Genomic DNA, 16,658 nt, shown 5'->3' with positions numbered 1-16,658 from the left:
CGAATGAAACAATCATCTAATTCACAATGTAAACCATAGATATTTGGATACGTTTTCCTCTAGTCAAATAATTCATTACTAGATAAGAAACTTATCAATTTGTTTATTATTTCTATATAATACTTTCAATGGCTTGTTCAACTCTAGTAATATATCCAATATCCAATAAATAAAACGTATCAATGATAGATTTGATCTAGATGACTGTTTATTAGATTGAATACTTGATAGAATAGATGGTTATTGTGATTGATGAATATACCATATGGTATTTACTTATAGTTTAGAGTTAACTAAGAATATCCATAGAGATTTATGAAATACAATCTGTTTACAAATAGGTTTTGAAATCTCAAATGACAATTTTAATCTTTTATTGTTTTTTTTTTGGGGGGGGGGTAACATGATATAAATGATAAGGACATATGCTATAGTTTCCTTTAATCAGGCTACTAAAATTGAAAGTGAAAATGTTATAACTTATGGCCTTATGCCCTATTATTATTATATAGAATGTAATGATACCGCCAATTGGAGATCAGTGATTTATTGACCGGACTATTGACGCGTAAACCCGTACGAAAGTTCCTATCGATCCATGCCAGTTAAGTCCAGAACACCAATCTCAGCCTCTGCAACATGAATCATGTATTTCAAATATAGTGGGTTTATATACAAACCAAACAGACCATATCGTACCATAAAATAAGAAACAACATTTGTATAAGATTTAGCCAAAAGTGGCTGTGAATGCGAGAGACCGTAATTAATAGACCGGATATAACTCAAGAGCGGTAAATCGTATAATAATAGTCTATGGGTTAAAATAAAGCTTATAATAGGAGGAACATGAATATGTATAATATAGCCACTTATTATATGTAACTTACTGATACATAAATAGTTCCTAAATGTTAACATTCGTAATTCTCGTCGGGATATAAACGAAAATTCCACAGTTATCTCTTCAATCCAATGTACATGAACTGGAATAATCAAAGAACTATTTTGATCAGACTGTCTTCGTACTATACATAATATTAATCATTTTAAATCGATCTCTCAGAAGATGGTTTTATAAGTATTAAAACAATTTACAATAATTATATTTTGCTAGGGAAGTCATATGGATATTGAATGTTATTACAGTGAACTGATGTTTAGCCATTCATAGTTAAGAGCTGAAGTAATTTTAAAAGCTTCTTTCAAAGATGAAAAGTTATTAGTAGGATTACTAAAACACTCCTGAACACTCAGAAATAATCATTGGAAGTTATTATGATACGTTATTTATAAACCAAATGCCCTGGTACGGCATAGAGTGGGGCGAGTCAGTTCTTCCTCTCCAAATGCTCTCATATGGCTACGTGCATACAAACACTGACAGGGAAGTCCTACTTACTGCTTTGTTGCAACACAGGTGTTGTTTACGAAATTGAGAGGACAAAAAGCGAATGTCCGGCGCTTTAACCGGGCCGGTGGACACACAGATTCAACCTATGGGAGTTGGAAAACCCTGATTTCAAACCAACAGTGCACGTGGACTCCAGTATCCTGGGGGAACAAATGGCGTATGAACCAATTGTTGACATTGCTTCATTGTCTTGTGAATTAGACCTTTAAGTTAAATGCTGTGGGTGTGGCCCTGTAAGAAACACACCTGGTTCATTCTAGGTACCCAGGCAGTATCCCATCCCTCACACAGATCGAATAATTTATGTGGCACATATCTATTTGATGCCTCCTTGTATCTATGTTTATTTGCTTAAATAAAATAAATTAGGATACTTAAATGTTTGTTCAGTGTTACATGACATAACAAATGATAATGACATTTAAATGAAGTACTATACAAGAAAAAGTATGTACAAATGGTCATATGTTAAGTGTCAATGTTGTTTATCAAACTCCTATTTAAAAAAATTACTTTACGATACTATATGTCAAGAAAGTGTAAACAATAATAGAATTTGAATGATAATAGTCATGTGAAATGTGGTAAATTGATGTATTTTATAAGAGGACATGTACTTAGATGTCTTCAAAACTAATTAATGTCAAATGACCCGATCAACGTGGGAGGTAGAATATGATGATCATCGACAGTAAAATATATAATTGAAATGGGGCACAAAATTAACATTCAATACAGCTTTTAAAATGTTGTATAGGAATTGTCAAGGAAAAATTCATAGGTTTCTTGAAGCCATGGTTATTCTTAAATTTACCCCCTCTCCCCTCATTGTGTGAATAAAAACAATTTGTCGTAACCTTGAATTTACACTGATAATTCTTAAGTAGTTTTTACTTGAATTCTCGGGTTTCTAGTGAGAAGCCGTGACCACTAACTGCCAGGTAGTGACAAGTATCTACCTCAGTAAAATGGAAGATCGTCACGCAATTTCGTAGATTGGTTAAGTTTCGACATTAATACCGCTGGATGCTCGCAGACTCAGTGGTCTAGAGGTTAAGCGTTCGTGCACGACACCGAAATCCATGGTTTTGAATCCCACTGGCAGGATCGTGGATGCGCACTGCTGAGGAATCCCACAATAGGACTAAACGGCCATCCAGTGCTTCCAGGTTTTCAATGATGGTCTTACATCAATCAATTCATGATCTCAATCACAACCTCATATTTATATTCACCTTTATTAATCTTCATATAAAATACCTTGACGTGCATATGTGCAATCATACTGTTCGAGATGTATAGCGCAAATACATCATAAACAAGAATATGTGCTAGGAAACATTTATTCACGTTGAAAATACAGTTGTACAAAGTTAAACTAATATAAATGGATAATCAGAAGGGGTTTATGGATATTATGGTAATTTAATAGTTAATTTCATGCGGCAATTGAATCTAGATCACCATGGAAAACATGGAAGCATCGGGCAACCAACTCGTCATAGTATGGGACTCCTCAGCAATGCGGATCCAAGACAGACTCGAACTCAAGATCTTCGATCTCGCGAGCTAACTCTTAACCTTTAGATCATTGAGACGGAATCTAACGGTGTTAATGTCTAACTTCAACCAATCCACGAAATTATGAGTCTGTTGCGAGATGGTAACTTACTGAAAAAAATGGTGGACGATGGCGCAATTTCGTGGATTGGTTGAAGTTAAAGATTAACACCGTTTGATGCCGTCTCAGTGGTTTAGAGTTTATGCGTTCACGCACGAGATCAAAGACTTTGGATTCGAATCTCCCAAGGTGGTATCGTGGATCCACATTGCTGAAGAGTCCCATGCTATGACGAGTTGGTTGTCCAGTACTTCCAGGTTTTCCACTGTGGTCTAGTTTCAATTGACTCATGAATTCAATTTTTAAATAAATGAACAACTTAGCGAATATTTGTATTGAAATCCTTAATTATTACTCAAAGATCAAAGCTACGCAGATAGACTTAATTCATGAATATCAGTTTCGTAACTGAGGATGGAAGTCATAAGCAAAGAAAACACAATCCGTCTCAATAATACAGATGAGCGATAAGTACATATTTTTTCAGGAAATGATTCCTATTGGATAGAAATTATATAATATTTTAGCTGTTTATATAGTTGGGAATGATTTAATAGTAAAGCATAATGATTACTCAATAACATGAGGGTTTTATTTATTCCCAATAGATCAAAAATCCATATTATGCATGAATTACATTTTATAGCATGTGAACTGATCAATCAATAAACGAGATTTAACAAAGGTCTTCATTTTCTATCTTATACGGCTTATTATACAGTTTTTTTTTGATAATAAAGACTAGAATTGATCAATCTCTTTCGGTATATATTCATCTTAAATAAGCTGTCTCAATATTGGTATCAGTTACAATTCTTAACACCACCCAGATAAACAAGTTAGTAGCTACCAGGACTCAGTATCTCAGTGGTTGCTGTATTAGCGTTTGAAACAAAAAGCACTGGAATCTAGTGTCAGAGTGAATATTAACAATATGATGAAGGTACAACTATCTGACCTTTCACAAATTGGACAAATAATACTTTCTAGATTCTACCATCAGCCACTTTTTAACTCTGCTTAGTTATGAAACTTACATGTTATAGTTAAATTCAATCATTCGACATTTCTGAACGATGAAAATAATTCTTATATATCTATTATAACTTACCAAATATAGTAGTTTTCTGTGAAAAATAACTAACTTGTTCAACTGGCAAGACTATAATTTATGGACGAATCAATCAGGTATAAGATAACAGGTCTCAGATTTTCGTGTGGAATTCACTCATCCAATTGACTAAATTGAGTTTTAGTATTATAGGTGGATACTCTCATGGTCACTTAGATGTCGCTCAAAGATCGTCTATAAATTATCGTCTCACCGTTCCATTAACTTCAATGAAGACTCTATGTCTACTAATCTTTATCTTTAGTAGTTGAATTTACTAGTCGATCTAAGTTAGATCATCATTGAAAACTTGAAAGCATTGGATTAGCTCTGATCAGCTCATGAATAGAACTGTGAAAATACTACAATTTCCACAAATCCCTATACTGATAGTTGTTATTTCTTTACAGTTCACTTTCTTTCTAAGAAAAAATATAAAGAAAAAAAACCTAACAAACAATATGGTCCACTTGATATTGTTTTCTTGTATCGTCCCCTGGTTGTTTAAGACTGCAAATGATCAGTCTCATGTTGGCATATATGCATCCTGCCTCAATACTGTCTTAAGTCACAAGCTTTATAAGTAAAGATGGATGGTAGTTAACAAGATTTTGATAGAGTTTTGTTCTCTGAGCTGGATGGTTTGGTCATGGAGCTTTCATCATTCATCTTGACAGCATCATCACCACAAACTTCAATTAGCAGTGAAATGTTCGAATTTCTCTACCTGTGCTTCTGTGGTCCTGTAGACCTTGATGTTGATTGGTTCTTATTGACCTTAAACATGTCATTGTTTACTTCTTTGACTAACAAGAGACTGATCAATTGCGATCCCAAATAACAATGAGATGATACAAGTAAACAATAATAAGTGTATTTAAACTTCACCCTATTGCACAAGCAGGTGACTATTAGAATTCGGTTCGAGTCTTAGAATGAATGTCTACTCTAGAATGTAGGTACATCCAGCTGATGAGTCTCAAATAGGATTCCATTGCTAACTTTGCTTATAAAAAATATAATCATTCCAAATAAACTACCACAAATAGGTTACTAAGTTATATATACATATTTTATATAAACATGACTATAAAAAGTTGTTTATTAATGCCGACTATTTGTATTTGTTTACATTCAAGTGTTAAAACACAAAAAGTAAATAAATAAATGAGTTTGTAAATGAATACAACCCATTAGGTTGTTTGTTTGTTTTTCTCCCTTCCTATTCCATTCGTGTGGTTGTTGTTGTTGCTAATGTTTACTTGTTCATAATGTTTTTTTCTATCAAATTATTTATCAATGAACTAATACAGATCATATTGACTGATTTATTTTCTTTGTATATAAAGTTTACACAGAGAGTTAGTTTATTGAAAGAAATCCTTACTTTAATCATTGTCGAATAAAGAAAGTTAATCAAAGAGAATAAGTAATAAATGATTCATTATTTCTATTAGAATGAAATGATACTAGAAAGTGTTATGCTCTTTCTATTTCATAATAATTGAATTCATGAGTCAATTGAAGCTAGACCACTATGGAAAACCTGGAAGTACTGAATGTCGGTTTCATTCTAGTATGGAACTCCTCAGCAGTGCATATCCATGATCCTGCCTCGAGAGATTCCGACCCAGGATCTATCAGTCTCGTGCTCGAGCGCTTAACCTCTACACCAATGAGCCGTTCAGTGTTTCCAGGTTTTTCATGCCAAAATAGCTTCAAATGACTCATGAATTCAACTATTAATGTTACTACAATTTCCACAAAAAACCCTTTCTGATAAAGCTTTAATTTCAATTGTTGACATCATGAGTCAATTGAAGCTAGACCACCATGAACTGATAGGTCCTCGTTCGAATATCGTTAAGGAGAGATCGTGGATGTGCACATTCGAGAAGTCCCATACTAGGATGAAACGGCTACCCAGTGCTTTTATATTTTTCTTGACGTTCTAGCTTCAAATGACTCATGAATTCAACTGTTAAAATTACTACATTATCTACAAATATCTCTCTCTGATCTTTCCATTTGTTTAACTAGGAAAGTGTTATATTGATTCTGTTTCATTTGTTTATATAAATCACTTAACTAATTGTTTATCAATTAAATTAGTAGTTGAAGACAATATTCATTATTCTCTTATCATTTTGCTTTCGTTTTTCCATCTTCGGTTTTATCATTCATCTTCACAAAATATTCTTCATTAAATAGTTAAATCAAACATCGACAATTGTATGATCAACATGAAATTGATACCCCATGATGATGATTCAGTGTGACATTTCCTTCATTTATTCATTTTCTTTAATACCCCCCCCTCTATCTGTTTATCTTTGAATAGCAAAAACAAAAACAAAAAAACAAGCATTTAGTTACCAGCTGTCTTTTGTCATGACAATTTATCCTATTATATATTCATTTACAATGTTTTGATAAGAGAAACTATTGTTTAGTGTAATAAGATAGTATTTTCAATTCTCACTTTTTGGAATTATTTAAGTGGGCAATTTTTTTTTCCTTTTTCTTTCGTTACCATGGAAGAAAAAAAATAGAATTTTATCCATTTTATATTTCGACAAAAATTATTTTTAAACATGTGCATCTTTTGAATGTGCAACATACTATGGTGTTATGACTGCTATTGTTATAGTTGTTATTCATCCTTTTCATGGATGTTTATGTTTCCTGATGTAATATGTTCTTTGGCCTTCCACTTTTTCGCTTCTCTTCAGAATTCCAAATTAGGGTTTGCTTCGTGATGCAGTTTGGTGATTTTCGTAATGTATGTCTTATCTATTTCTCCCACAAAAGGTTGTTGCTGATGATATTGGGTCATTGGAGTGTTTTGTGTAGACAACTATCTATAAATACTTGCACCTTCTTGATGATGTTTGTAGTAATTATCCAAGTTTCAGCTCCGTACAGTAGAACTGCCTTGACGTTTGTATTAAAGATTTTCACTTTGATATTGGTTGATAGTTGTTTTGAGTTCCATATGTTCTTCAATTGTAGGAATGCGGCCCTTGCTTTGCAAATCCTCGCCTTTACGTCTGTATCTGATCCTCCTTGTACATCGATTATGCTTCCCAGGTACGTGAAGGATTCTACATCTTCCAGCGTTTCTCCGCCAAGTGTGACTTGGTTGGTGTTCTCCGTGTTGTATTTGAGGATCTTGCCTTTTCCTTTGTGTATGTTGAGGCCTACTGGTGCATAGATTGCTGCTATACTAGTTGTTTCCATCTGCATTTGTTCGTATGTACGGGATAGGAGGGATAGTTCATGTGTGAAGTTCAAATCGTCTAGTTGGCTCTGAGCTGTTCATTTTATTCCGTGTTTTCCCTCAAATGTTGAGGTCTTCATAATCGAGTCAACCACCAGAAGAAAGAGGAAAGAGGAGAGTAGACATCCTTGTCTGACTCCGGTTGTTAATTAAAATGCATCTGTCAGCTGTTCTCCATGCACGATAGTTGACACTTTATCAATATTATGATGATGATGACATAGTAACCATTTACAAGATTAAGGTCATCATAGAAAATCTGAAAGCACTGGACGGTCGTTTGGTTCTAGTATGAGACTCCTTAGCAGTGCATATTCACGATCTCACCTTGAGAGTTTCCAATCCAGAATCTATCAGTCTCGTGCGCGAGCGCCTAACCTCTAGACCAGTGCTTCCAGATTTTTCATGATGGTCTAGCTAGTTTCAACTGACTCATAAATTCAACTATTAAAATTACTATAATATCCAACAAAATCCCTTTCTAATTAAAATAAATGAATCAAAGAAATCCCAAGCTTTTATATGATTATTCACTTACATGTTCTATTACAATGAATAAACATAGAAATAGAACTATTTTATAAATACAAATTTTTTGAACATTTGTTTAGTAGGTGTTTAATGGGATTATAAATGACGCCTACTGATTACATCCTAGTGATTACATTTGGTTAATTGAATAAAATCATAGAAAAAAGAAAGAGATTTACATTTTAATGTATAATTCCTTTAGGATACCCCTTATGAAATACAATAATAATGATAAAATACAATGTAAAATACAATGTGACAACTGTTCACTATGACGTCACATGTGATATTGTTTCGAGATAAAATTAGAAAAAAAAGAAAGAAAGAAAAAAGAAAAAAACTTTTAATTACTGAATATGATTTCAATTAAAAGTAAAAAAAAATATGTATCCATATGTATCTGACATGGATAAATTGATCATTTTCCCCTATGAAATAATTATTATGTAACTATTTATATTATATTGAATGTAAACGATCACAATGGATTGATCACTGGGTGGTGACCAATGTCATGTGTATCAACTCGTTATTATTAGTGTAGATCGAATGCTATCGACCATGACGCAATGTGGCTACCAGTCTACGTGACTCGACACTACATGCACTATTGTGAGATTAGATAGTAGTTGAAGGTAGTCGATACGAAACCCTGAACCCGGATTCACAGTCAGAGACGTTACCACATGACATTGGTCACAAATTCCAATAGAAACGGACTAGTCATTGTAAATTAATATAGAAATATGAATCAAAAGATGTTAGTATACGAATCAGATTTTCGCGTACATAAAAATGTGATCATTATATTATTTAGTTTTTATCAATGTACATAGTAGATTTTATTCGAACTATATCATAGTCTCTCAAACTATCCATCATTAGTACAAATAATAAGTTTCAATAGTTGAAATCATGAGTCAATTGAAGCTAGACCACCATGGAAAACCTGGAATTACTGAACGACCGTCTCGTCCTACTGTAAGACTTCTCAGCAGTACACATCCAGTCCAGTGCCTTTCGTTGCTTCCAGGTTTTCTATGGTGGTCTAGCTTCAATCCACTCATGTTCTCAACCATTGAAATTGCTATAATATTTACAAAATCCCTTCTGATAAGAAAGAATTTTGTGTCATAACTAGTCTGACCATAAATACGTTATGTAATCATACATATTTGGAATCTAAACTCCAACCATAAATTTTCTGTGTGAACTGAAATATATTTACTGTCTTTATAAAGGTATTGTGGAGATTGCTAAGTGTTGTTAAGATCATGAGTCGTTATGAGTTAGTTAACAATTAGAAACTAGGACAGGGTAGCTACTTTGTTCTAGTATAAAACTCATCAATTATGCGATCCCGTGACCCGACGGCTGATTGAACCTATGTGTTAGGGAGATCCAAAAAAATTCCTCAAAAAACGCTAACAAAGGTCATGGAAACTCTGAGAACCATCTTATCTAATCAGCGTTCACAGGACGTTTTGCTAGAAACATCTAGAAAGTGAAAAGTTATGTTTCGAGTTCCTGATTGGATGATTACCTATACTGCTACGATGTTAAGTAGCGCTCCAGAATTTTCCGGGAACCTAAGGCTATCTAAAATACTAAAAAAAACCTAGGTTTTTTTATACATCAAAGAACCTTGGGAGTGAAGCATTTCTTCCATATTTCTCACCTTTTCTCTTGTGTTCATGTCCAATAGTTTATAGATCTAACTAATAAATTCCCCTAATTGCGCAACCATCTTTGGTTGCCATTGCTGGCTACATTCCTAATACTCGACATAAATGAACAGCGCTTGTCACGGCTTCACATAAGAAATTCACCCATCCATTTGGTCAAATAGCGTCTTGGAATTTTAACTGATGTCAGTAAGTAGGTAGACACTCTCAAGATAACTTTGGAGTCGCTCAAAGGTCGTCCATAAATTATATATATCTATACTTATAATATAAAATATACTTGTATTTTGGTTAAATTTCAAGAGAGAAAAACCATTTGAGAAACAGGGATTACAATATAATGAAGAAGAATGTAATTGTAAAATCACTTCTAAGGCGATAAATAATGAGTGAAATTTCTATTCACACAACTTAGATCCACTTACATATACAAGTAATCTCTTATCCTAACACGCTTTTCATTGCATATTACATATCTTATACTTACTTACTTACTTATTTACTTACGCCTGTTACCCCTAAAAGAGCATAGGCCACCTACCAGAATTCTCCAAACCGTTCCGTCCTGGTCCTTCCTTTCTAGTTCTATCCAATTATTGTCCATTCATCTCACATCTGTCTCTATTTTTCAGCGTAATGATATATCTTATACACCCTGAAGTAAATACCTAATTTAAACATTATTAACGTTGATTAGATATTCTGTTTAGTATACAGTGAATCAGAGAATACTATACCTAATTATATTCAATAATTTTTAATATTTGATAATATATTTCTTTGAAAAAGCTTAAACCAGATTCAGTCCCTGACCGTAGCTTCTACCTTAACGTGTTGGTCGAGCTTGCCTATCATGATGACCCAATCGCGTTATATTGGCTGGAACATATGTTTAGGAAGGTTCTACCATGCCAGGCAGGTCGATTGGAGAACGGTAAGACCAAAGCAGCAACTTAAGGTCTGAGGACGAAGTCGTATTGCTGACTGTGGAGGAGTGTGACAACAGCACCTGCAGCAGTGCTGCGTTCTCACAAGAAAGGAAAGGGTTAGAAAAGGTCGGGCCTGAAAATATCACGCTTCACCTTACCTCACAGATTTCCGTCTCCTGTGTTAAGGCTCTTTAAAGAACAGAGCTAACACTTCAAAAACCTTCCACAAAAAAGCCGTTCGCTATCGGCCTCAAGCAGTTATCCCCTGAGCTTAAACCAGATTACTAGGCAAAACATTGGATTTAATTTACATTCATTCACTGAGTTTTTTTTACAAACCCATTCTTTATCCTTTATGTCTCCTATATTATTAACTCAGCGACTAAATACTGTAAAACTATTCTATTAGACTTAGATATAATGTTTAATATTACTAATATAGAATATAAGTAGAACAATTAAAATATTTACTCACTATGGTATTCATGCATTTAGTTGGAAGAAATTGTATAATATGTTATGTGCTATGTTTATATTAACTTATATACAAAAAAATGGTGTGTTTACGTCACTACTGACTAGAATCTATAATAAATTCAGTAAAAGAGTTTTTCTTGTTGCTATGACAACATTAAATGGATAAGTATAATCTATGTACATGTATCCTACCTATACAATGTATAATTGTAGAAAATGATACTCTTTAATTTAAAATTATAAAAAAAAAAACAAATATCACCATGTATATCTATGAAAATGTTTTAAGTCATTTTGTTGTTGTAAATCATATCAAATTGTTTTAAAATAGAAAATATCAAAGAGAAATTTATAATGTAATCATGAATTATAATGGAATTCAGAACATTCATTTCGCGCAATGTTGGATAGTGATTAGTAGTGGTATCCAAGATGCGTGTTTCATCCTATTTGGTACTCGTCAACTGAATGTACCTGCATCTCAGAGTTGATGTTCACTCTGAGACTCAAACCCAGTATTGTTGGCTTGAAACGCCATCGTATTATTCACTTAGCAATTAAGTCCTGATAGCTACTAGTTTGTGCAATAGGGTGAAGTTCAAATTCACTTGTTATTGTTTACTTGTATCTTTCCATTGTTATTTAGGAGTGGAAATGATCAGTCTAAATTTATTCATAACCATTTTTCTTCAATCTCTCCTCTTCATTTACTTAATTTTAGAATTTGCTCCATAATGTAAAACAACCAATTTTTTCCAAAATGATTAGTTCTTATCTAGTTTTATGATATTCCTAAATAAATATTCAAGATTCTAGTAATTACATATTATGTGTTTTAAACAGAACAACAATTTTATGTTTTTGTCTTGTTTTCCTGAATTTATTACTGTACTCAATTAACTATTCTGTATACTAATACTCACTTACTTTACTTACTTACGCATGTTACTCCCAGTGGAGTATAGGCTGCCAACAATCATTCTCCAACACATTCTGTCCTGGGCCTTCTTTTCTAGTTCCATCCAATTCTTGTTCATTTTTCTGATGTCCATCTCCATTTCCCGGCGTAATGTGTTCTTTGGTCTTCCTCTTTTCCTTTGGCCTTGAGGATTCCATGTGAGGGCTTGTCTTGTGACACAGTTGGGTGCTTTCCTCAATGTGTGTCTTATCCACTGCCAGCACTTCTTCCTGATTTCTTCCTCCATTGGAATCTGGTTTGTTCTCTCCCACAGTTGTATACTGATAACTAGGTTATATTTCGATAATACAATTAGAAGATGAAGGTTATTAGAATTATGTGATGATATATTAGCGTAATACATTTCGAAATCAATCTGATCACACATAATGTACTTGTTAAGATATGTTGTACATGGAGACTAAAAGGTCAATTAGACAGGTTAAAGGTAAGCCGTAACAGAGAAAAAAAGTACACATAAACAATGTGATAACCACTCGGGATAATAAATCATTATTACCAGAGTAGGTAAAGACAAATTGTTTTTCAACCCATAAAGGAGGTTTCAGTATCCGTATGGCCAAGGTTTCAATAAACATCAATATACGTCCTTGAAGGCTTTTGTTCAACATTACAAATGCTGACTTGATGTCAACCTTATGACCAATCCCAATCAAATGCTTTGCAATGAAGGATGATGTCTGTAATCTTATTTGACCATTGGAATTCATTTTTTTCTGCAGGCGTTTTGGTATGTGTTCAACAATCCACAATTGCAAATTATGACTGCTCCCCCATATGTACGTGTTTCCGCACATACATGTAAACTGATAGACACAATGGTATGTGACACAATCGATTACTTACTGTTTGAGCTTCTGGTGGAACATAGACCTTGTCTTTCCAGTAATGACAAGATGGGTTGTATGAAATGTCATATTGATGGCTAATTTAAGTCTCCGTTTCAACATGAGACTATTTTTGTCGCCTCTAAATGGTAACATAATGTTAACTCGCTTTTTGGGTGCCATGAGCGTCGTCGGTCTAATCGTAATGCAACCCTTCCAGAGGTTTATGAACTTCAATGAATAACCATTTTTTCTTTAACGTTTCAGTCAAAAGCTTCGTCTCTACTTCAGCAGTATCGCTAGTATAAATACGATTGATTCTACTATCGAAATTGCTCAATGCGACTAGTTGCTTTGAATTAAGTTTTAAATTACATTTGAGTGTTATAGTTCGAATTAGAGTTTTCCCGAGCTTAAAATTATAAACTATATTTGATGAGCCATTTATCTAACTTCATACCTGCTAAACAAACTAAGAGTCATCTGAATGCAGTAGATTGGATGATGATAATGTTTGAAATGAAAGATATTAGGTTCGAATTCAAGTGTGAATGTTAGCACTAAAATGTAAGCTCATTTCAAACAGACCTAAATGTATTTCTTTTAAGCTATGAATATTCAGTTCAACTTACCTAAAAACATTGAATTATTTTTTTCTGGTTAGCGTTTTTTGGCGAGTTATTTTTTTACGGGATGGGGTCGCTAACCTCAAGCCTAAACCTCCTCCTTCAACCGGGCTTGGGACCGGCAGTAGCCCCAGAGGGGCTGCAGGTGGAGTTATCTAAAAGACGTTACAGTATGTTTAAAAGTGAATGCTAATGATATAATTCAGTGAGCGAATCCACATTGTCAAATAAACATGAAACGTTTTCTCACTGTTGTTACCTCTTAATTAAATCATTGAATTCTGAACCTTTTATTGTTGACTGAAAAATCATTGTAACTGGCTACTTTGAACAATTAGATCTGATGAACGTATTCTATTAAAATCCTTTAAATTATCTTTATAAACGTAAATCATATTACCCTATTATAAGTACTATTTGACTGTAAACATACCCCACAAAATGCATATCAATATCAGTTTTCACCTAACATATAACTTTTCTGTAATATCTAACAGTATTAGAGCTTACAGAGTGGAGAATAAGCTTTAATTCAATAGTTCACATCACCGATTGATCTTAGATAAAAACCAAGCTATAAACCAAAATATAATAGACAGCTGTTTCATTTTAGTCTATGTTCTAGCCTCGGTTAGCCCATTGGTAACGTCTCTGACTATGAAGCTGAGTGACACGGGATCGAATCCATCAGGCAGTATCAGTTCCCTCAAGATTACTGGTGCACCTTGCTGACAAGTGCCAAGTAGCATGAAGCCTAGGTCCAGGGTTTCCTGTTGACTACCTCCAACCATCGTCTTATATGTCAATTATATTTTATTAACGACATGGCTGGTTTTGAATACTTATTAATGACTCGTATTTGTGAGACATTTTGAGCATAATATGGATGCCGTTTATGATATATCATTGAAATGAAAAGTATGTTGTGTATAGTTAATCACTTAGCGAATAAGATTTGCTGATCGATTCTGAACTCTGAGTAAACATAAGGTTTAGTGAATTTTAAATCAGTGACTTGAAAGTATCATGTTTGCTAAGAAAACTGAATTCACCTGATTTTGTTCATTGTAGGATCAAAGACGGTTGGAACAGTCTTCTAGTTATTCCTTGCTGATAATATGAATGGCCTTTTACTTATCAACTATCATTTTTAACTAATTACTAACCAATTAGGTTTTGGTTATGCAATATGTGTATACACTATCACATTTTATTTCCAGAGAAACATGACTTGGTATTTCATGTCAGTTAATCGACATTCAGTCACTCAGTCAGTAAAAAGGTAGGACTTTGTACGTATGTACATCAGTTCGAGTTGCCATCTAACTTAGTCATATCAATAACTTATTTGAATGATCTGACGAAAATAATATCAATCTGAAGGTGAACAAAATATCTTTTTGATAGCTAGTTACTAGGTTTATAAAAAGGAACCGTTGTTATCGGAGAATGGAGTAATTACCGACAAATAATAATAATAATTAAATAACTATCACTCAATATCTCAAATTCATTGACGGCTGAATTCTAAGTCAATAAATGCCAACTCAGTGATTTAGAAGTTAAGTACTCACTACAGAACTTGAAGCTTGAGCAATCGATCCCCCATGAAGTCGTCAATTAACACTTCTGAGGAATTTCATATTGGAACCAGACAGATTTCCAGTGGCTCCTTATTCTCACTTAGTCTAACTGCAGTCATCTCATGATATAACCTTCAAAATAAAGTATTTATCTTTTACAGTTGATTGGTCACTGGGTGGCGATCAATGTCATGCGTGTCTAGTCCTTATTTAGTGCAGATCGAATGCTATCAATCATGTTGCATTGTGGTCACCAGTCTAGGTGACTCAACATTGCGGGCACTATATATTGAGATTAGATGGTGGTTGGAGGTAGTCGACAGGAAACCCTGAACCCGGGTTTCGTGCTACTTGGCACTCATCAGCAAGCTGTACCTTTAATCTTGAGGGAACTGGTGCTCCCTGACGGTTTCAATCTCGTGTCACCCAGCTTCACAGTCAGAGACGTTACCACTGAGCTATCCGAGCTGCGACCGACCTCCTGTAGGACTGAGATGTAATCACAATTGATTTATCTTTTAGATTGAAGTTAAAATTATGAATTTTCTTCTATTATACGTATTATACATTTATGTTTACAATCTTTACTACTAATAATATTCATTTTATTATATATTTTTTAGATAGTAATTTTGTATTGGGTAATGCACAAGTACATGATTATCCTATTGTATATTGTTCTGATGGATTTGTTGAATTAACTGGTTATAATAGATCACAAATTATGTCAAAATGTTGTTCATGTAGTTTTCTTTGGGGTGAACGAACCGACGATAATGCAAAACAATCAATATTAAATACATTAGAAAAGAAATGTGAATTACAAATTGAAATACAATTTCATAAGAAGACAAGTAAGTAAATAATTTCTGACGATATTTATATCTCTATTGTTGTTGTTGTTGTTGTTAAATAAATCAACCATTGAGAAGGTGGAGAAGATTTGTAGCTAAGGTGGATGATTTTGATGAAGTTTTGTTCTTTGAGCTGGATAGTTTGGTGGTGGAGCTTTCATTGTTCTTCTGAACGACATCATCAGCATAATAAGAACCAATCAACGTCGAGGTGTACAGAACAAGCTGTGAAACGTATATGGAGAAATTTGAACACTTTACTTCTATCTGTAGTTTGTGCTAATGATGTCGTTTAGAAGAATGATGAAAGCTCCACGACCAAACCATCCAATTCAGAGAACAAAACTCCATCAATAAATCAACCATTATTCCTTGCGAATGAATGTTAAAAATGTTTGATTCCCTCTTATAAAAGTTAAATAATTTCTCTTTCTTTTCAAAGTTTATTAACATTAATAAGATGCTATGTATTTACCATTGTGATTGATTGCCTAACAATAATGTAAATGATTGAAGGTCGAATTCTCACGGAAATCGCATCATTAAAATGTAATTAGCGGAAAATAAAGGTGATTTCTACACCTATTTGAAACAAAAAAGAAACAGAATTGTAAGTTTTATACATTAAAACATAATAATGCAATGGATGAAAGCCTTAACATGTTTACATATTAAAAAGCCTATACATATATCTTAAATAGTTGTTTATACTGTTGTAAGCTAAATATATATACTTAACGT

At 33.6% G+C, this 16,658-nt stretch overlaps 1 protein-coding gene across 1 annotated transcript in view; it reads left to right on the top strand.

Moving 5' to 3' along the window:
• The window catches only part of KCNH8_1 (Potassium voltage-gated channel sub H member 8), a 130,372-nt gene that overhangs the window by 32,354 nt on the left and 81,360 nt on the right, over window positions 1-16,658 (top strand). Inside the window, exon 2 of the mRNA XM_051215501.1 lies at window positions 15,687-15,917. Within this exon, the coding sequence (XP_051066011.1) occupies window positions 15,687-15,917 (231 nt within the window). The remainder of the gene's footprint in view (window positions 1-15,686; window positions 15,918-16,658) is intronic.

Source organism: Schistosoma haematobium, chromosome 4 (genome assembly GCF_000699445.3).
Source record: "Schistosoma haematobium chromosome 4, whole genome shotgun sequence".
Classification (NCBI taxonomy): Eukaryota; Metazoa; Platyhelminthes; class Trematoda; order Strigeidida; family Schistosomatidae; genus Schistosoma; species Schistosoma haematobium.
Note: the sequence above shows the minus strand (reverse complement) of the source record. Positions and strands in the feature narration are given on the sequence as shown.